Source organism: Mytilus trossulus, chromosome 3 (genome assembly GCF_036588685.1).
Source record: "Mytilus trossulus isolate FHL-02 chromosome 3, PNRI_Mtr1.1.1.hap1, whole genome shotgun sequence".
NCBI lineage: Eukaryota > Metazoa > Mollusca > Bivalvia > Mytilida > Mytilidae > Mytilus > Mytilus trossulus.
In genome coordinates, this window is record NC_086375.1 from 91,922,324 (window position 1) to 91,944,060 (window position 21,737).

The following is a 21,737-nucleotide window of genomic DNA, read 5'->3' on the forward strand; positions in this document are numbered from 1 at the left end:
GGTGCTTCTGGAATATTGCTACTTAGAAATTGGAAAGCTGAAATCATCTCTTTTGTCGTAAAGTTTTGTTTTCAACCGACCTCATTGTCAATTTCAAGATGTAAGTCAAGATATGAGGCCGACTTAACTGTATATGTAGTATCCTTAATCACTAGTTCGATGGGATAGATGCGTTCAACATAGTCACCAAGTTTTGAATTGCGTTTTTTTCGACGTAATCGCATTAATATTACATTTCACATTTCACATGTTTCAATTTGAATAAGGACTATTTGAATTTGCACAGTTGCTTTTAAGTTTGAAAAGTATTAATCGTTGCTGCATTTCAATCGATTTTATCGGTATATTTTTAAGACCTTCTATCATCCAGCTGTAAATATATAAGAATGCTTGTTATGTTCCAGTTTGGCAACATTTTTAGATATATTTGGTCCTCATTGCTCTTCAACTTCGAACTTTTTTTTAGCCTTTAAACGTTTTTTATTCCAACGTCAATGATGAGTTTTTTGTAGACGAAGCACGCGTTTGACGCAAATATAAAAATGTCAATCCTGGTTTTGAGTTTATAAAGTAAAACGCCTCACCTGATATGAAGTTTATTGACCCGATAATTTCTCGTATTCGGACAATTGCACACTGTGTAACTAATAATATTCATAGACCTGATATATTTGAGGTATAACATTACCAAATGATTGTACTTTAATTTAGTAGGGTATCAAATAATGATATATGATATGATGATTTGATATACAGGAAAAGAAGTTGAATCATATCCAACGTGATGATTTCTTATGCGATATAACCAATATTATCTCACGAAATGATTATTATTTAGGCAATACTGCTTTCATATTCCTCAATCTCTGACAGAACATCAAGTCGTCCAATGTCCGACAAATGACCTTTCAAATCTGAAACAAGTTTCCCACCACTGATCCATTTGTCTAGCAATATTTCTGTAGGACTGTCTTGTGTTTCTAGCCATTTTATTTGTTCATATGTGTAACCAATTTTCTCAGCCAGTATTCTGTAATCATTGTCTGATTTCGGATCTAATTTCAAAATCATTTTTTGAAGCAGTTTATGCTCTGGGCCTACGTCTTCCTTCAAGGCAAGAGGTAAAAACTGAAAAAAAGATGTTGATACTTTTTTATAATATATTTATTTTTATTCTCCAGTTTAAGTTATTCATCCTTTTTTTATTATTCAAGACCATTAAACGAGATCTGAGTATACATAATCATTCAAAAATTCAAAAGTTCCTCATGTCACGTACTAGTAAAAGTGTTTTTCTTATCTATAAAGAATTTCGTAGAAAGACTGGTTCAATCACATCTTCAGTAATTTTATTTATTGTATAGCAGAAAGTAACCAAAAGTTAGCGTGCAATAAATCTTTAAAATTCAGGACGTCATCAACGACAAAATCTTAGTTTAAACTAATTTTTACTTTCAAATAGTATATTGCTATACAATAAAAGGGTTATTGCATGAATATTGGGGAATATTGTCCCTCGACGAACATATATTGCACTTGCAAGCTCGTTCAATATAAAATTCTCCTCGGGACAATATTCCCCAATATTCGTGCAATAACCCTATAATAATTATGATATAATCAACAACCTTATCATATAATAAATTTCTATTTCTAGCGGCCTTGTTTTAAAAAAGGTGCATTACCTGTATTTGTTCTTGAGCAACTTTCAGACTTCGCACCTTTGTTGATGTATGTTGGTTGTAGTTGAAATCACAGACTATTTTGTTAACAGTTGTCTCAGGATGAAAAAGAAACTTACAGGATGGTGATAAACAGTGCCATATGCATTCAAAGTCAATATTCTAGGAAAATAAAATAAAGTAGTATGTAGCACATAACCATCATTTATGATAGGGTATGCACTTACCACAGTCGAACTTTAAAACATTAAGCAGATATAGTTTTGTTTAATCAGCGTTTCCTTCAATGAAGAAACACTCCGCAAGTTTTATTCATAGTAATGAATCCTTGTGTTTTTGAATGGTGTTGATGGCAGAACTTCACTCAGATTTGATAAGGTGACAATGAATTTGGCCATATGTCTTGAGGTTTGAATCACCTGAATCAATTTATCTTATTTTGTTGTTTGTTTTCCCAGTTTCATTTCAGGTATATACCTTTTTATTTATTACAATAATTTATTATTCATAAATTGAACGGTGAACACTTTTACTAAGTGTATCTACACAGCACACAAATTATTAAAACGCTTTGTACATCAGAAGCTTGTTACATATTTCTGTTAGGAGTGCGATTGAGGTATAAATATTTGTATACATTTCTTTTAATCTAACGAATTAAACTATAACGTGGGAGGGACCCTGAACACTTTTATATCATTATTGCATATTTATTGTACAAATTCTTATAGAATATAGAATACAAACATGAGATGGGTAATTAATTTTGTTAAAGCGTATTCATATAAAAATCAAATGTCGTTTTGGTTCAAGATTTCCTTTAATATGAATTTAAATGCATTATTTGATAATAACTGTATTCAACAACTTAGTGTTATGTGTTTGTTTTTTGTTTAGATAATTGATGACATTTAAAGAGAAACGCGAAATTCATGAATGTTTTTGTTATTGTTAATGTTGATGTGTTTCCCTCGGTTTTAGTTTGTTATCCGGATTTGAGTTCTCTCAATCGATTTGTATATTACTGTTGGCTCTATTTATGACACAGATGTATAAAAACTTAACATCAGCACTGATTTTTGATTTTTTTAATTTATAATAAGACACGTCTTGTGTACATAGAATACCTGAAATTCATTATTGTATTTAGTAAACCAATTCTTATACTTAAATTGTTTGAGTTGTGTACCTGAGATTTTCCACCATCAGTTTTCCATCCTTTTGAAACATTTATTAAGCTTACAGTCACATCTTCACCATTATCACGAATAAACAATGGCTGTAGAATATCAGCCTGTTTCTCATTAAGCTTCATTGCCTCCTTTTTAATTTCCTAAAACAAATTTCATGGAAAAAATAAAAACGTCACTACAAATTATATGACGCGGTTTTGTAATATTTAAGAGAGAGAAAAAAATCTGATGCAAATATGAAAATGAAATATCCCCTATTAGTTTTTAGAGTCAATATAATTGCTGACCCACCTTGTTTTTGTGGATGCAACATTGAAACTGCACACCATTTCCTTTCTGACTGTTTTTATATACACACCAGAGAAAAATTTTGATGAACAAATTTAAGATGGCTTCCTGGTGACCATATAATGAATGTTAAGACACTAGCATCTAACTGGTAATCCGACCCTCTTGTATGAACAAAACGTCAATATATTTATACATGTATTCGAATTTATTAAAAGGTCTGAGAGATTTCTTGTTATGTAGAAAATGTCTATTTGCGTTACATCCTCGCCATCATCATCATCCTCATCATCGTCGTCATCATCATCATCATTACCAAATATTTACGTAATTACTGTTTCATCTTTTTCAAGTAATGTATATTTTGTATTAATGCATGCTCATATTAATATTGTATGGTTTGCTTGTGTCCAATCCATTTTACTTTGAGGAAATAAAATATGTCTAAACTAAGCCGTTGAACAAAATACAATGGAGCTCTTTGACGAAAGATTCAGATATTCCACTTGATAATACTTCAACCTTACTTTCGTCCCCGGATTACATAGAAATTGTGTGATTTTTTTAATATAAACTGTGTATCTCGAAAAATATTGAAGATGTCTTAATATTTGTTTAGCTGAAATTCTGAAATCATGAAAATTTGCTTAGCATGAAGAACAAAATTAAGTCTTCGTCGTTGTGAGAGATTAACGTTGAAGTCGGCCCTCCCCTTATCATGTTTATAAATACTAACTTGGTAGTCCATGTATTAAAAAAATATCCGACGTCTCGCTATTGAAGTTTTACATTGCTATTATTTCTACGGTCTCAATCAGTGTTAAAAATATGATATGTGTTCTTTTTTAGAACTATCTTTATCAAATTTACGCTAGTGGACAAAATTTAAAAGATTAATTATAAAATTTTGCGAGCACATTCATGTTATCATGTACAATCACTCACCTTAATTTCATCATAGTTATTGATACAATAGATTCGAACAGTGAACATTTTATCTCTTTGTAAAGGAGAAGTAAAGGCTAAAAGTTTCACTGCCTTTGCTGCTGTTTTCCCTTCCAAGCTTTCTCCAACAACTGCATATAGCGTGAAATGTCTCAACTTTAATACTACTTTATTGTTGTTTATATCAATGTCTCCAGCATCCACTTCATTAAGGTCTCTCCATTCACCATTCTCACAATGCAAATCATTTTCTCTGTTCAATACTTTGAGTATCCAGTTTTCCTTTTCATGAACAGCACAATGAGGGAATGATAAAATTACAGGCTTAAGGAACTTAACTGCAGGTTGGCAAACGACTACTGGGCTCAATAAAGAGCTTTGTTTAGTAAGTGATGGATAAATAGATGCATCCCAAGTTACTCCGACAGTAAGTTGTGTATCTTCTGTTAAAGCATCACTTGGAATCACTAGTTGTATTCCCAAAACCTGAAGAACGCCTCCTGATTTACCTAAAGTTTTATGCACAAAAATACCTTTCTCAGAATTTCCCTTTTCCTCGTGAAACGAAGACTCGTTTATCAGTACAGAGGTTGGCCTCCCATTATAAATTGTTTGTCGCCTTGTTGTCTCGGACATGAAAGATTTGTCTCCCTCTTTGAAGGCAAAGTCCATTTCATCAATTCCAATTAGATTTTTTGACTTTGTTTTATGTTTGTAATTATTCTGGGCAATTGCAACAACTTGAGAATCCAGTTGTACATTTCCGTGGGCATTAGTGATATCTTTTCCAATTTTAATGACCATTGATGGTTTGATTAAACGGTCCTGGTGTTGTGGATTGTTCGGTAGAATATCATCGACATCCACATGTATGTCGTCATTGCTAACTTTCTTTTGTCTGAAAGTAACTGTTTCATCAACTATTTCTGACGATTCGCCTTTGTCAGCTTGAATGCTTGCTTTTAAATATTTGATTTGTTTTTCTAATTCGGTTATTCTATGATTATCATATTCTTTTAACTTTTCCAGCTGGTCCTGCAAATTGTTTATGCTTGAATGTTGTTCGCGGAGTTTCCAACAAAGGAATGCTCCGAATAAACCAAGGCCTATTACTAGTAGCAGAACAAGTACAGCAATAATTAGACCAGCATCTCCCTATCAAGAAATAAGAAAGAATATTTTACATTCTTTCATGCTGACAGTATACAGATTACATTTACAGTTGTACACCCCTAGCACATAAATTGCTCCAGAATTTTAATTTAAAACGATTGGGAACGACAATAATCAGTTTTAATGAACTGGTTATCCGATACAATGTTTTTCTTTAATTTAATAACTTTCATAATGTACAATTAATGTATCCATTGTGACGAATTAGACATATGTACATGAATATACAAAGGATTAGAAATTTCTTATTAACCATTTGATTTGTATTGAATTTAGCAGCTTATTTAGCTTCGTCTGATGTTCCCAATAACAAGATAGACTCTGACAAATCAAGTCATTTTCTTGAATTTCTGTAGACCTCTTTGACTGCTAAAATATTGTTTTTTCTTTTTATCTGACAGAGATACCATTCCTGTTAAGTTTCCCTGAAGCTCTAGATTATTGAAACAATATAGGCTATATGAAAAGCGGATCTCAAAATAAGGAATTGTATTTCGTGAACACAAGTCAGTTTTAAATGATATAACCAAATAAAGTAAACAAAAGCATAAATGGAATGCACCGATCATATCCAGATTTATTTTACTCATGAGACACATCAAAAATATGAACAGTAGAAATGAGATATCACATGGGATCTGATTATATCGTTAACCAGAGATTACACATTTGGACTTATTAATGTTATCAATATGTGTTTGATATTTTTACTTCCGTTTGAGTTAAGGAAAAGTTACAGTAAATGGGCTATGCAACAATTTGGCACATATTTTTGGCACTATGAACTGTATCTGAACATCGAAAAAATAATGTTTTTTCTAAACAAATTATATGTTCTTGATACAACAAATTTTTTTTCTATGATGTACAATTGTTATATATATTATTATGTGGTTAACAAGTCGAAATCAACTTTTATATTATTTATTTATTGAGTTTTCTGTCATGAATCTTCCTGCATTTAGTTGTACTGCATTCCAGTCATTTAATGTTGTCATTTTATCGGTACAATGTATATTTAACACGGACATAAAGCGCAATGTTTGACTAACAACAAAACCAGGTTTAACCCACCTTTTTTCTTAAAATGTGCTGCTGTTGTCTAATGGTTTGTATATATGCTGTATATTCGTTTCGGTTTTTCTGTAATTTCTGTAGTGTCTGTTGTTTCTGATGTTTCTTTTGTTTCGATGTTTCTTTTGTTTCGATGTTTTTCTTTTTTAGTTGATATGTTTCCCTCGATTTTAGTCTGTTAACCGGATTTTTGTATCTCTTATGAGTTTTGAACAGCGGTATATTATTGTTACCTTTATTTATAGGTTCATCGACTTCGTTTTTAGCTGTAAACACCAAAGTTGTGAACTAGGTTTAAACAATACCCCACCCCCCACAAAAAAAAATATGAGTAGAAAATATCTTTACGTCATCGTGTTATAATTTAGACCATAAAACGTCTATTTTTATGTGTTTCACTACTTGCAATGTAACAGATTGGTTGATACACAATAAGACCATATAATTATGTTATATCAACGGAAAATTTAGTATCAGCAACATATAGTTTTTTTAAGATCATAAAATGAAATTTGCAATGCAAAAGTCCAACAGGTACATTGTTTCTTTTTATGTTGGATAATCACCTAAGTTTGTCTACCATAAATATAATTATATAAATGATTAAATACCAATGATCAAACATAGTATCGCTAAAAAAACAGAGAGCGCTTTGAATCAAGCATGTCCCAATTATTAATTGCACTAATTGAAAGCAACGGATGCGGGGCTCGACATAAGTACGCATGTGATACTATCAAATCTGGTATAATAAGACAAACATGGGACAAAAAAAAAACCAAATCAGAATCGCATCAATTTGACCGAAAAGAGATACTATAAATAAATGTACATGTGTCTTCATCGAAGAGATTGATAATTTTCTTATAAAAAAGGGTCAAATCCAGAATATAATAAGCTCTTTTGATATCAGAAGATCCAAATTAGACATCTGACCTATGACAGACTTAAAACATAAATCAGATTCATCTCACGTTAATCATTTTCACTTAATAAGTTATACATATAACTACTTACAGTTGCCATTTTCTCTCGGATCTTTTAAAGTACTCCGGATGAATGTTAAAGTGTTAAGATTTGTAGAATAATAAGTTTTACATATACATGATACATATTATACATATAACTACTTACAGTCGCCATTTGCCCTCAAATCTTTTAAAGTACTCCAGATGAATGTATTATTGTAAACATTTGTGGGATTGCTATTAATTCGTTCCTTTTATTCGTTGTATGTAGGAGGAAGTTAAACTTGATTGATACAATTTATTTAAATGCAATGAATCGGAAATTTAAAAGATATACTAGTTAAAAGTAAAAATTAATATCAATACACCTGTTATTGAGTATCGGTGAAGGTAATTACACAGTGTATATAGGTAAGATACGAAATAGTTTTAACTACAGTTTATTAAGGCAGTCATGCATTTGAAAAGCAAGATCAAATATGATCAGTAGAGCATCATGTTTCATTGTATCTATGAGAGCAGCTTAAAAGACCAAACATAAAAGCATTTGAATCCACAAAAAAGGCAGTTCAATATGTCTAACACTATTTTGTTGGTAATTCATTAAATGTGAATCAACGGATATTGTTAACGTTAATATTACATTAATCAACAGCAACGTTTAAGAAGGCAATAGTCCAGGGCTTAAGGAGAGTTATCAAGGAAAACAAATCTTTGCTCAGAGTTTCAAGAACAATGACAAGATACCAATAACACAAGAACAAAAATCTTCGCGCAGACAGGAAAAGTCTATCCAAGAGGACAATAATACAAGAACAAGTATCTAAGAACAGAAAAACAGTATTACAGGACAAGGCAAGAGAACAACAACCCATAACACAGACAGCCAATCTTTCAGGACAGGACAGGACAAGAGGACACTTACACAGGAGCAAGACAACAATGAGTCTAAGGTAGCAGGGCAAATGTCTTTACCCAGACAAAAAAAAACAGCATCTGAACGCAGGGATCCAAGTTTCAAAGCTAGAGGACAATTAACAAGGAATAAGTATCTAAACATAGACAGTCCAGGGTATTAAGATAATTTTCCAGGAACAATTTTGTCACAGCAGAGAGTTAAAAATCCAAGTCAGGAGGACAACTACTAAGGAACAGTATCTTAACAAAGGCAGTCACGAGTACAGGACATCAGGACATTAACAGGAAAAAGTATTGCATTACATATAGACAAGATTGCAGGGCAGGAGGACAATTGACAAGAAACAAGTATTTCACAACAGACATATAAGAGTCAAGGGCATGATTAAAATTACTCGGGAAAGACAATTATCGATATTGCTTCTTATTTAAGGTCGTTTTTTGTCCTACAGTTGCAGAAATATACATCATTTTGTTTCTGGTAGACAGTCGTCTCAGGAAAATAACGAAGAAAAATTGTATCTCACTGCAAACATCCAAAGACAAGACAATAAGATATCTTAACAATAAAAATACATCCCTTACTTTAAAATAAATTATTATTTTCCCTTTTAATCATTAATGTAACAAAGAATCTTCCAAATGCATCATGACCACAGCACACTGGCCATGACTAGGCGTATTATCCACTTCTTAGTTTATTGTTCGTATGAACCATTGAGTACACGTTGGACAATCAAATGTATCTCTTATGCTGTGCATTTTGGTTATCAGGATTTGAAGAATTTCAGTAATTTTGCAATATTAGGGACAAAAAAGTGGCTTAGTCATACTTCATACCTTCCGCTTCAAAACTGTGGTATGAAGTGATGTAAGCTATAAAGTCATTTTATTTACACAAGTTGATAAAACATATTCAGAATTATAGAAGAATTCCATTTGTCTCCTGTTTAAGTTCCTTACAAATATCTGTACATAAGAGTTGTCCATGTATAAAAAAGATATTTATATAGTATAACTAGAAAAACATAAAAACAAATCTTTTGAGACGTTGAACAATTAGCATGACATATTTTTCCACTCATGTGTTTTTGTCTTCTATGGCGGAAACAGCGTCTAATCGTCCCATTTGATGAAGATGAGGCTTCAACTCTTGGAGTCCACGTCCGTCACCAATCCATTTTTCAAGAATAATCTCTGTTGGACTTTTGGGACAACTTTGCTGTTCTAACCATCTGATTTGTTCATACGAGTATCCAATTTTCTCTGCTAAAAGTCTATAGTCTCTTTCTCCTTTTATATCTAATTTAAGAATTAAATCCTTCATAACTTTTCTTTGTGTCCCTGGATGTTTTTTCAATGCTAAGGGTGATATCTGAAAGCAAATAATCAATTACACCTGAATGTATGATAATTTTGTATTCTCGTCTTTCATATTTGCTAATGCTTTGTCTATATGCCCGTTTTTTGTTTCTTTGATACATAATGACGAGGCTCTTTGTTTTTTTTTGTGTTTTTTTTTTTTAATAAATTCACAGTTAGCTTAGAGACAAACGGAAAAGGGCCAAGAGAAACTTCTGCAGGGGATATGCCTAATAGAACTGTACACCATATTTTGTGCATACTTTGAACAACAAAATTATTTTATATCTTTAACTGTGTGACTTTTACATTCTGATAAACTGATGTACGTCAAACACGCGATTCTAGGTCAGAGCTAATGTAAATCTAACCATATGCCTGCCAGGTTGAGGACTAGATCCCAGTTCTTAAATCTTTCAATCCTTTATGTGTGGAATTTACATATATATCACAATGTTGACTGCTGTACCCTTTTTTTTCATTTTCACCTATCATGTCTGTTTATTTTGTTCACGTATCGTTGACAATGTAATGGAATTTGAGACTACTGTCATAGTGAGAGGTTTAGCTAGCTATAAAACGCGGTCCAATTCGACATTGTCTACAGAAGGATATGCCTGTACTATGTCAGGAATATGACATTTGGTATCAATTTGTTTGATTTTTCCATTTAATTAGGGGTTTTCCGTTTTGAATTTTCCTCGGAATTCAGTATTTTTTTGTGATTTTACATTTTACACAAGAAAATGTATGATTTTGCATAGAACACATTGATTGCCATGGGCTACGGATATTTTGAAAATAAATTTAGGCTTGTGCTTCATATTTCGTATATGTTTCATTGTAGTTGTATTCGTCCTTCTTTCATCTTTATGACATCATTGTATGTAATATATCACCCCCGTTTTTGTAGCGTTCGTGTGGTTCCTTCCGGTTTTGTTTTTCGTTTTTCGTTTTTCGTAGTTTTGTTTCTTCTTTTGGTCATGGTATTTATGTCTTTCTTTAATACGATTTGTGTAGCCCCTTTGTATATTCTCCTTTTAAAAAAACCAACAACGAAATCCTTGGAAACTGGATAATCGTTTATGTGATTCCTTCTTTAACTTTTATTTTTAAGAACTTTCCATCATTTTAGCTGTATTAAAAAAAGGTTTGTTGTCTCCTTTTGTTAACTTATGTATAAGAGAAATCACTAGAGTAGATACCAGTTGAATGTCTAGCTTTAACCCAGGTTAAACCACCAACTTGACAAAATTAAATTGCTTGTACCAAGCCAGCCTGGAATATGACATTTGTTATTTATTCGTATGTGTTTCAGCTTTAGATTTTGCCATTTGTTATAGGACTATCGGGTTTAAATTTACTTGTAGTTCGGTATTTTAGTTATTATTCATTTTGTAACATGACATTATTATAAAACAGTTACCTCTCTATATTCATCGGAAACTTTTAAAGTTCTTTCTTTTTCGGATGGCTTCTGACTGTATGTAAATTCACAAACAATTTTCCGTTCCGAATGTCCAGACGGATGTATCAGAAATTTACATGAAGGTGAAAGAGAGTTCCACACACTTTTAAAATCAATCATCTACAATATACAATTAGAAAATCTATCAGAAATTAACATGCAGGTGGTAAAGAGTTCCATACACTTTTTAAAATCAACCATCAACAATATACAAGTTAAATATTAGTGTATATTTGTGAGCGCACGTTACAGTTGCAGTTCAAAGTGGTATATGGATTTGGGGAGGTGAAATGTTTGTGATTTTTTTCTTTGATTTCTTTTTTCCAATACTTATTATGAACAACTCTGAGGTAAATTTTAGATACTTTATTGTATTTTTTTTACCCGTAAATCCTTTCTGTGATCACTTTATGCACGACAATGCAAATCTATCAAATCAAAACGGAAATCATTATACCTAAAGGTTCGCATGCAGATTCAAACTTTTATATCATTTATTTGAGGGATGCATAAATATTATTGTCACACCAGATAGGTAGATTAGCATGTCAATATATTCAAATACTGTACTTGCAAATCATCTCTGAACACTAGCTATAGGTGCACTATGTTGGAGTTTAGTTGATGTATTGCTTTGAGAAAGATTTATTCATGCCAATGTTTACCATACCTGACACATATTACCGTCGTTTTCCCATCCATTAGACAGCTTTGATAGACTGACTGAAATATCTTCACCATTGTCTTGAATAAATAATGGCTGAGGTACATCTGCTTGCTTTTCATTTAGTTCCTTCGATGACTTTATGATATTCTGAAAACAGTTAAGTATACATGTGTATATATAAAATAACTTTAAGTCCCAAGTCAGGAGCCTGCAATTTAGGGGTTGTCGCTTGTTGATGTGTTACATATTTGTTTTTCGTTAATTTTCTGTATATAAATTAAGCCGTTAGTTTTATCGTTTGAATTGTTTTACTTTTGTCATTTCGTGGCCGCCTTTTATAGCTGACTATGCGGTATGGGCTTTGCTCGTTGTTGAAGGCCGTACATTGACCTATAGTTGTCATTTTCTGTGTCATTTTGTCTCTTGTGGATAGTTGTCTCATTGACAAGCATACCACATCTTCTTTATTTTATTCAGCAACAAAAACTGTAATGCATATGCTAGATGATAAAGGAATGTGGGTTGATAATACAATATGATTTTATAGATATAAGAAGATGTGGTATTGTTTGCCAACTCTCCATCTCAGTCCCAATTTGAAAAAGTAAACCATTATAGGCCAAAGTATGGCCTTCAGCACACTGAAATACGTATTTTTATGTAAACCAAACCCTATTCATCGGATACACTTGGATTTCTGTTTTATTTGTTTTTGAAATACAAGGTTCGTAACATAACATTGGTTAGGGAAGCAACAGAAAAAACTAGAAGATAACGTTTTGACCATTGACGTATTGCCCAAATAAGGACAAAAATACGTTTATAGTGTGCATGTAAAAGTACTACACAAGGAAGTATAAATAGAAAATCCTAATTCAAGGTCATCTACCCGCGTTTAAAAATCAGCAGTGTATACTCCTTCAAGTCGGTTAACCGGAACACCGTTCTTCTCCCACGTTTCTATATTTTGTAATGTTTACTTTCGTTGTCTAGGAGATACTATTTCTTTATATAGAAAGTACATATTTGGTAAAATATCATACTTTTTAACATGTTATCTAATATGATGTGTCATTATCTAAATTGTAAGTACATGTATATTGATTCGTTTGATGTGTTTGAGCTTTTCAAGTGATTTTGATATTTGACTAGGGACTTTCCTTATTTAATTTTCCTCGGAGTTCAATATTTATGTGATTTAACTTAATAAAAGGATCCTTGATTATAAGAACTTATTACAGGACTGGGGGGGGGGGGGAGGGGGGGGCAGGACTTATACGATTGACATAAACACACCGGTATAAACAAAAGGACGTTATAATAGTTCCAGTGCTAAAAGTACCATTTGTACGGTATAAAGGGAATGTGTATATACCAGTGATTAACAGTATCATATGTATACTATAAGCGAAGGTCTTTGAAGTTTAGTTTAGTGTGTTTCCTGTTTTTGGCTCAGTTTGATATATTTTATGCCAAAAATAACCTACAATTATACAATTAGTCCCTTCAACATATGCATATTTAAGATAAGCATAACAGTAATTGTCATTATTTGACATGTGATGTATTATACTAGTAGTTTTTGAAAACAATTGTTCTACAACATGTACAATATTGTAAAATAATTTCCTTATAATTTTTTTTTTACACAAGAACAAGTCAGTATGTGTATGTGGAAGCATTTTTCGTAGAATTTCATACTAAATCCACAAAACCAGAGACACCAAAAAAGGCATTTAATATTTATATTTTGTTTAAGTTGCTATAGTTTAGAGACTTAAATTTTGTTTTTTGAATTTGTTTTTAATGAATAAAATTGATCCTAAGCGAATAATTGAGGTGTTCTAAGGAAGCAGATTAGAAATATAGAAATAGACATCTTTATATTGACAAAATTATCGTCTTTAATCTCTGATTCCCAACTTTAATTTGGACATTATGTAGTATAAATTAAAGAATTATGCATTTAGTGTGTAGGTAAGGGTTACATCTTCGGTTAGTTAGTTTGCGGAACCGTGAAATCATTATTATGTTGGTATATTGTCCTCCTTTAAGAGTATCCTTGTCAAACAGATAACCAATCTATCTGTAGGACTAGACTACTCCGAAAGATTTGAAGTATAGTTAACTTTATAATAATTTCATGGTTCAGCTTACAAGCAAACTAGCCAAAAACCTTTACCTACACACTCAATTCATTTTGCTGTAAGGGGTGTTGTATTATTGCCAATGAGACAACTATCAACCACAGTGACTGGTCAAATGACAAAAATACAGCAACTAATATACTCCAAGTTTATCCTTGAGGTGGAGGGGATGAAAGTCGCTATCCCAGCCCTCTTGTGGTTAGACGATGGGTACGCATTGTTAAATATCATGATTAACATTTTAGTATACATTTTAGAGTTATTTTTGGGTGAATTAAATACTTTTCAAACATAGTTATATCATCAAGTTTGCTGACTTCGTATTTGACGATATTTGACTTACCTTCATTTCAGCCGAATCGTCTTCATAATTATTTATGCAATATATTCTAACTGTAAACATTCTACTGATCTGGAATGGAGTGGTAAAGGCTAAAAGTTTAACTGCTTTTACGGCTGTCCTTCCTTCCAAACTTTCTCCAATGAGAGTATATAATGTGAAATGGTTCAGATACAGCACTACTTGATTTGGTGTAATCTCCGTACTACACGTTTCATCGGAATCTAATTTCTTCCATTCCGTATTTGTTTCATGAATATCATTTTCTCTGTAATAGACTAACAGTTTCCAGTCTTTGTCGTGACTGACTGCACTGTGAGGAAAAGATAATTTCACCGGTTTGAGAAACCGAATTGATGGCTGACAAACAACAACAGGACTTAACATTGTGCAGGATTTTGTCAGTTGTGGATAAAGAGAAGAGTCCCATGTGATACCCAAAGTAACTTGTGTGTCTTCCTCTAGTGCTCCATTAGGTATCTCTAATCTCACACCTAAAACAGTTAATTCGCCACCTCCTTTAGTTACCAATCTATGAACAAAAGCCCCTTCCTGGGGTAGGTTATTATCATCACACGATGTTTGAGGGTTTATAAACAGTAATGAAGTAGGCCTATCAATAGCATTCTGTCTTTCTAGCATGTACTTTCTCTTCTGTTTATGATTAATGATATCCATGTCATCAATACCTACGATGTCTGTGGAATTTGTTTTTTCTTTGTAATAACTTTGAGCAATTGCAACAACTTGCGAATCAGGCTGACCATGACCGTACACATTTGCCGTTTCATCGCTTGATGTGCTTGTATTCGCCTTCTTCCTATTAATACTGATTGTGAATTGTGGACCAATAGAGCGCACACCACATCGAAAGTGTTGTGCCACGTGATCATTTTCATCATATTGATTGGAACATCTAGAAGAAATATCCTGCATGTCAATAGCACTATCATTGTCTTTCCTTCGTAGAGGAATGTCATGGTCATTTTGTGTGATTCGTTCATCTGTTCTATTATTGGTTTCAATTTGACTTAACTCACCATCAGTTGATTCAGACTTATATTTCTTACTCTTTGTACACACATATCTATATATTAAAAATACCACTACTCCTACAGAAAGTGTTAGTCCAGTTACTGCAATGATCAACGTAGCTATCAAAAGAATTGACTGAAAAGTGAATGAATCAAGTATGAGCTGAACATATGGTTATGTTTATATGATGTATTAATGAGCTTTCATGATTATACCCTACAGGCCATCACTGTTTAGATAGCATAGAAGATGTCCAAGTATATTGTGTCAAGAGAGACTTATGCATGATAAAACATAAAGACACTCCGATTTAAAACGTAATGCAATATGGTACCCGTTCTGTCTTTGGCGAGTTTGACAAAACTCCGAAGGCATATTGCCTTTTTGACATATTCTTCATTTCCATTCTCAATTTTATTTTTATACTGAATATTTCAGAGGAAACCAACATAATCGTGACTCCACAGATATAGGCGAAGGGAATTACGATGGAGAGTGCTAGTTTGCACGGTACCAGTCCGCTAGCATGAAGACTAAGTGGATTCTTAGTTGACCAGTATGTTCTCTTTCTGCTTAGTAGAAACGCAGCAAATATCAATTTTAGTTCCCTTTTAGTTCATTATTGAGTTCGTTTATAACCTTCCCCATTGAAGGTAGTTAACAAGTATTAATTGAGAAGTAAAAGATAGATATAAGACACCGATGCCACACTCCTGACAGATGATTAAGTTCAACAAAATTAAATCATCTGTATAATAATTCATTAATGTAGAAACACAATATACTGAAATCGGGCTATTGTGATACAAACATATTCATTTAGGAGCTTTTCTATCAAGTCTAATTATTAGAAAAAATGTATGCATAGCCCCGTGAGATGCCCTATGCATAAGTTATCGGACCAACACCTTTTAATTAAAATCAGATTCAAAAGACCTCAATTTTTATCGAACTGACGATGAACCGGCGAGATTCAATACCATCGGACATCCTGCCAAACCGGCGGCATTCCGTACTATTGGGCTTACCGATAAACCGGCGAGGACAGTATGCCCTATTGAGGAAATTGCTAAGGTTGGACTGATGGCAAGAAATACAATAGTCCAATGATTATATTTTGCGTAGGCTTTATAATAGATCCTTTACAGTGTTTAGCACAATTACATGAACAACTTTAGGGGAATTTCAAAAGAGTATTATTACAAGTGTGGAAAACCAAGTTATGGAGGAACAAAATTATTTAAAAGATTTTTTTAGCTACTCAGGAAGTAGGGCAATAATTTATTTTTTACCTGAATAGCTAATGAATGAGAGATATAATTTTATGGAGATAATGATGTATAACAAGTATACCAATTGAAATATTTTCCTTGTTCGTAATAAAAGAAATATTTTGGCTCGAGATAACTATGTGTTTTATCTGAAACTATTTTGGTTTATCTGGATCTATAAGTTAAACAAGCTAGTTACGAATTAAAATCAATGTGAAGAAATATATCTTAAAATTGTTTAAGTATATGTTAGAAAAGATTTATTTGTTGACAATATAATTATCTGTTTGATCTAACCAATTTAATAGAAGCAAACACGTTAAAAAAATCACAAATACTATTTATGTTTAAAATACAGCATGACTTACAATCAAATTTATTTGTGAAACAACAAAGGGAAAATATATAAAACAAATATAAAATAAGACTCATTCTAAATATGTTCAACGAGACAGAAACAATATGCAACAACAAAAACACAATAACAAAAAGAACCCCGAAGAAATGGGGGACATAAAAAATAACTCCGTAAAAATGGGGGACATAAAAAAAAACAACGTAAAAATGATGGACATCAAAAAGTGTCAGACTTTAAAACGTAAGTCAGTCAGTGCAAACATGGACCAATATACAGAAGTAATCGCCATATCGCCATATCTTTAAAGAGTTTTTATCAAGTCCTTGAGAAAAACTATGTAAACAGTGGCGGTGATTTATATGCGAAATAGTTGAAAATATGTACACTGCTGATAAAAAATATCAAAAATGATTTAGTAGGTATATTTTACGACCTGGGAAATATAAATGCACCCACTACATCTGATTCAATTATGATATTCCAAGAAGCTGATGCAATGTATATAAGATTATAACGATTTTTTAAACGTCATAAATCTATAATTGAAAGATTTATTTTTTTAAAAAGCCCAAAAGACGCAAGAGAAGTTCAGAATATCCAAATAACGTTTCAATTTATCTTTGCCTCATTTATAGAGACAAAACAACATAAAGCTTGATTACCTAAGCCGTATTTGGCACATCTTTCTGGAATTTTGGGTCCTCAATGCTCTTCAACTTTGTATTTGTTTGGCTTTTTAACTGTTTTGATCTGAGCGTCACTGATGAGTCTCATGTAGACGAAACGCGCGTCTGGCATATTTAACTGTAATCCTGGTACCTTAAAGCTTTGATAACGATTGACATATTAGTTATCACTTCAACTATATCTAAAATCAGGAAAACTTCTAAAAGAAAGGAGAAGAAACTTTTGAAAACCCATTTATAGGAGGAATCTACTGAAATTATCTTATTCTTGTCTAGTATCATAAATTCTTGTTTCAATTATCCATATCTGGCTCTTGTCTAAGCACGTCTTCTTCTTTTACTGTTTTAAAAGTAATAGTATTTTGTTTTGTGTAAAATATAAAAAAAAATATTTCGATTCTGAAACAAAAAATATATTTGCATTAGGAAAGAAATCTAATCTTTTTAAAATCGTACTTACATTAGTCATGGCGTATTATTAATTAGATGTGATATTCATCTCTCCTCATTTGTGTTTTTAACCAACATACTCCGGATATCATTACCAATCACAAAGCAATACTTCCTATCATATAAATTACATCTTTTTTCCTGAACTTTAGGCAGGAAGTGTATCATCAAATTTCGACAATAATGATTCTTCGGTTCACTGAAGATTCTGGTTGAATTTCATTTATATTCCTTTAATTTCTGTTTTAAAAATCTTGGGTTTCTTTGGGTTTTTTACTTTTATTTGTACAGCTATATTTCATGTTTTAAAAATACATAAGTAAGTATTAGATTCACGTTTCCCCCTCATATATCATGTGCGATTAGAACAAGATTTTTTCTATGAATTGCCGGAATAGAATACTAAATATTTACCGGAAGTGATACTAGTAGGAACTTTTAAACTAGTGACGCTAAGATTTTACTTGCGCAAATGACTTGTGGCACAAAAGGGTACAATTAAGGCGCAGTGGATTTCTCCCAGATTTATACATTATCATTTCAAATAGTAAATAGATAAATGAGTATCAGGAAATGATTTGCAGGTCAAGTTATGTACTACTTGTGAGGTCCTTACAAAGTGCAATCCGATGATTTATTCATGTTTTATGTATCTATTTATTTATTAAATTTGAGGAACCATAAGTTACAAACAGTTCCATAAGCATTATCTGCTTTATACATAATTTAATATAAACATCAAGCGAGTCCAAATTATAGTTATATGCACTACGTCAGTCTGTACTCACATGTGTAGCATACTCTACAGAACAACACTGAACAGATAACATCATGTACATTTTTTGTCTCGGTATGTTTAAAAGAAAGATGTATTATAGTCTTAGATGCATGTTTTTGTTAGTTATTGGCTTTGTGAACTAAACCATTACTCTGTGTCTTTATCTTGTGGGCATGTAATTAATGTATAAGTATCCTGCCACGTCCACTCTGTTCTTTGTTGGTTTGGTGTCGTTCTACTTTGTATCAATCTGATGAAATAAGCCTTTTCAACTGATTTTTATAGTTTGTTCTTATGTTGTATTGTTACCCCACTGACATAGGTTAGGGGGAGGGTTTGGATCCCGTTAACATGTTTAACCCCGCCACATTCTTTATATCAGTGTCTGTCCCAAGTCAGGATGCTTGTAATCCAGTGGTTGTCGTTAGATGCTTTTCGTTCATTATTTTGTACATAAAGCAGACTGTTAGTTTTCTCGTTTTTATAATCGTTTCCCTTTTTTTTTAGGCCTGTTGTAGCTGACAATGTTGTTTGGGTTTTACTCATTGTTGACGGCCGTACAGTAACGTTTGTTAATTTCTGTGGCGCTTGTTGTCTTGTGGAGAGTAGTCTTATTATGGGAATGTCATTTGTATAGCATTGCACACAGAACAAATAGACCGTTTCATCTTGATGGTTGATTTTTTGCGTTTCAGATGAAGCTAGAACGATTTTTACCCGTGTATGTCGAAAAATGTAAGACTGGCGGACATAATGGTTGTCCATCAATACCTGAAATGTAGCACTGATTAAGTAGACTGCCATCCAAATTGAAACTAGATATTTTAAAACAATAAAGTTTTATTTTATTGAGGTAAAATGGCTTATTTTAATACATCAATGATCTAAAACAACGACATATAACATCCCGTCATGCTTTATTTGCATGGAATAATCTTAAAAACCGTCGAACTGAAAAAAATATCCAAAAGGTAAATTTCAGGTTGGAAAGATTACAAATAATTACATTGATATATATTATTCAGAATGCGGAGCTATACGAAGAAGCAACCAATAATGCTAACTTTAACTCGTGTTCATATTGCATATATAGCATATGGAAAGAAAAATTCTGTAAAAGAAGATTAACTGCCAGTCAAAATGATATAGAGAAAGACAATTTATCCACTTTACACGATCGTCAATAACCTACTCAGGAATGAATTAATTACGTTTGCACTTCTGGTTAAGTTATTTTTTGGTTAATAAACTATATATGGTTTCAAGAACAATTATCCGGCACTTGAAGGGTGTCACAATTATTAATTGTTTAACTTAAATATTAGGATTGTTTTCACTACATGGATATATCGCGCTATTCCTTACAATATACAATCAAGTGTACCAAGAGTCCGTCCATTCGTTTAAAGTGTTGATTTAATATAAAGGTATTTGGATGTAAGCAACTATAGATCAGCGAATGGTTTTCAACAATGCGCAAAACCCGTACTGTATAGTCGTAAGGACCTGAAATGACAAAAATGTTTATCAATTCAAACCAGAATATCAATGGCATGATTCAGAAAACAAATAACGGAGACAAAAAATAGACAGATACTATAAACCAACTAAATTTGTTGGTACATACATTAGGCCGTTAGTTTTTCTTAATTCAATCTTTTCATAATTTTTATGTCGAAGCCTGTATAGCCGACTATACGGTATTTATTTTTCTTATTGTTGAAAGTCGTACCGTTGCCTTCGATTGTTTAAATCCTCTTCAATTGAACGTTTTTTAGTTGCTAGTATTCGCATTGGCAAATACAGTATTACGTTGATCTCCCTATTTGTATAAGCTAATTTGATGTTGATTCAATATTTTCATCTTTTTAAAAATACGATGTTCTCCCCAAGAAAACAACAGTATTTTAATTACATGAATTTAATTTAGTACTATTTTTCATCAGTGTTGTTTTCTATATAATTAATCAAATTAAAAGGTGATGGTAAAAAATCTCTGGATTTTTTTTATTTTTTTTTTAAATATCTTGGTAGTTCTATAGCAAAACGAACGTTAAATCTATTTGAATTTTTGTATCCACTTTGAATAATTGATACGTTTAAAGGCTGACACTTTTGTTTTTAAGTGACTTTACACAATTTCATACACCAGGAAAAATATTTCACAACCGCATATCTACAGACAACTTGTATAAATGATGACCAATGACTTCACAACGATCCATTAAAAAAGAAATCTTCTTTAGAATGATTCAAAGAACATTTTTATACACTTTTATTTAGCTTTCTTCCGAAAGATTCATTTGTAATCAAAGGACTTGTTGACATCTATCAAACCTTCTTCGTATGATAGTTAACTCTTGAACTCTCCAAATTTGAAAAAAATACATCTGATTCAATTATATCCGAAATGGTACCAGACCTATTGCAGCCAAATCTTCCGACTACTAACACAAGTTGGGTGATCCCGACGACAATGACACCCTTCAATTTCTAAATATCCTGGTTACACCTGCGCAAATTCATAGTATAATCTGACGAATCAAATCAAATCGTTATTATTTATTGGTGTAACATCCAAATATTGGATTGTAACAAAAACATATACCACATACAAATTACAATATTTACAAACATAAAAAACTTTAACAAACATTCATAATTATCTTCTTATGCATATATATTTTGGAGGAGGTGATGCTCCTGTAAATTTGAAAATAAAAGTACAATATGAAAATTTAATGAAATTGTAATTTTTTTTTATAACGAAACAAATAAATATGAAAAAGATAAATCACTTTGGGGAGGGGGTCACGAAGCAGGTTTTTAACCATACTACTGTCATAAACATTTCAATATAATCTGCAATTCGGCGACGGCTATACCGCGAAATAAACTGTAAGATAAGATAAGATAATTTTATTAACCAACCAA

General features: G+C 32.1%; 2 protein-coding genes across 3 annotated transcripts; both read right to left on the reverse strand.

Annotated features, from left to right (window-relative positions):
- Positions 1-580: 580 nt before the first annotated feature.
- On the reverse strand, positions 581-7,612 carry LOC134712849 (UNC5C-like protein). 2 transcript variants are annotated; one of them, XM_063574814.1, is made up of 5 exons: positions 7,490-7,612; positions 4,109-5,263; positions 2,872-3,015; positions 1,686-1,844; positions 581-1,128 (listed from the first exon to the last, which is right to left on the reverse strand). In XM_063574814.1, exons 1-5 carry the CDS (start codon positions 7,496-7,498, stop codon positions 835-837), a joined length of 1,761 nt encoding a protein of 586 aa, XP_063430884.1. In that variant the 5' UTR covers positions 7,499-7,612; the 3' UTR covers positions 581-834. The 2 variants fall into 2 exon arrangements, with proteins under 2 accessions (XP_063430884.1, XP_063430885.1); XM_063574815.1 differs by lacking the exon at positions 7,490-7,612 and adding an exon at positions 7,373-7,428.
- A 784-nt stretch (positions 7,613-8,396) lies between these two features.
- Positions 8,397-18,150, reverse strand: LOC134712848 (netrin receptor UNC5B-b-like). Its single transcript, XM_063574811.1, has 5 exons — positions 18,036-18,150; positions 14,229-15,395; positions 11,742-11,885; positions 11,030-11,191; positions 8,397-9,616 (listed from the first exon to the last, which is right to left on the reverse strand). Exons 1-5 carry the CDS (start codon positions 18,042-18,044, stop codon positions 9,323-9,325), a joined length of 1,776 nt encoding a protein of 591 aa, XP_063430881.1. The 5' UTR covers positions 18,045-18,150; the 3' UTR covers positions 8,397-9,322.
- Between the last annotated feature and the right edge of the window lie 3,587 nt (positions 18,151-21,737).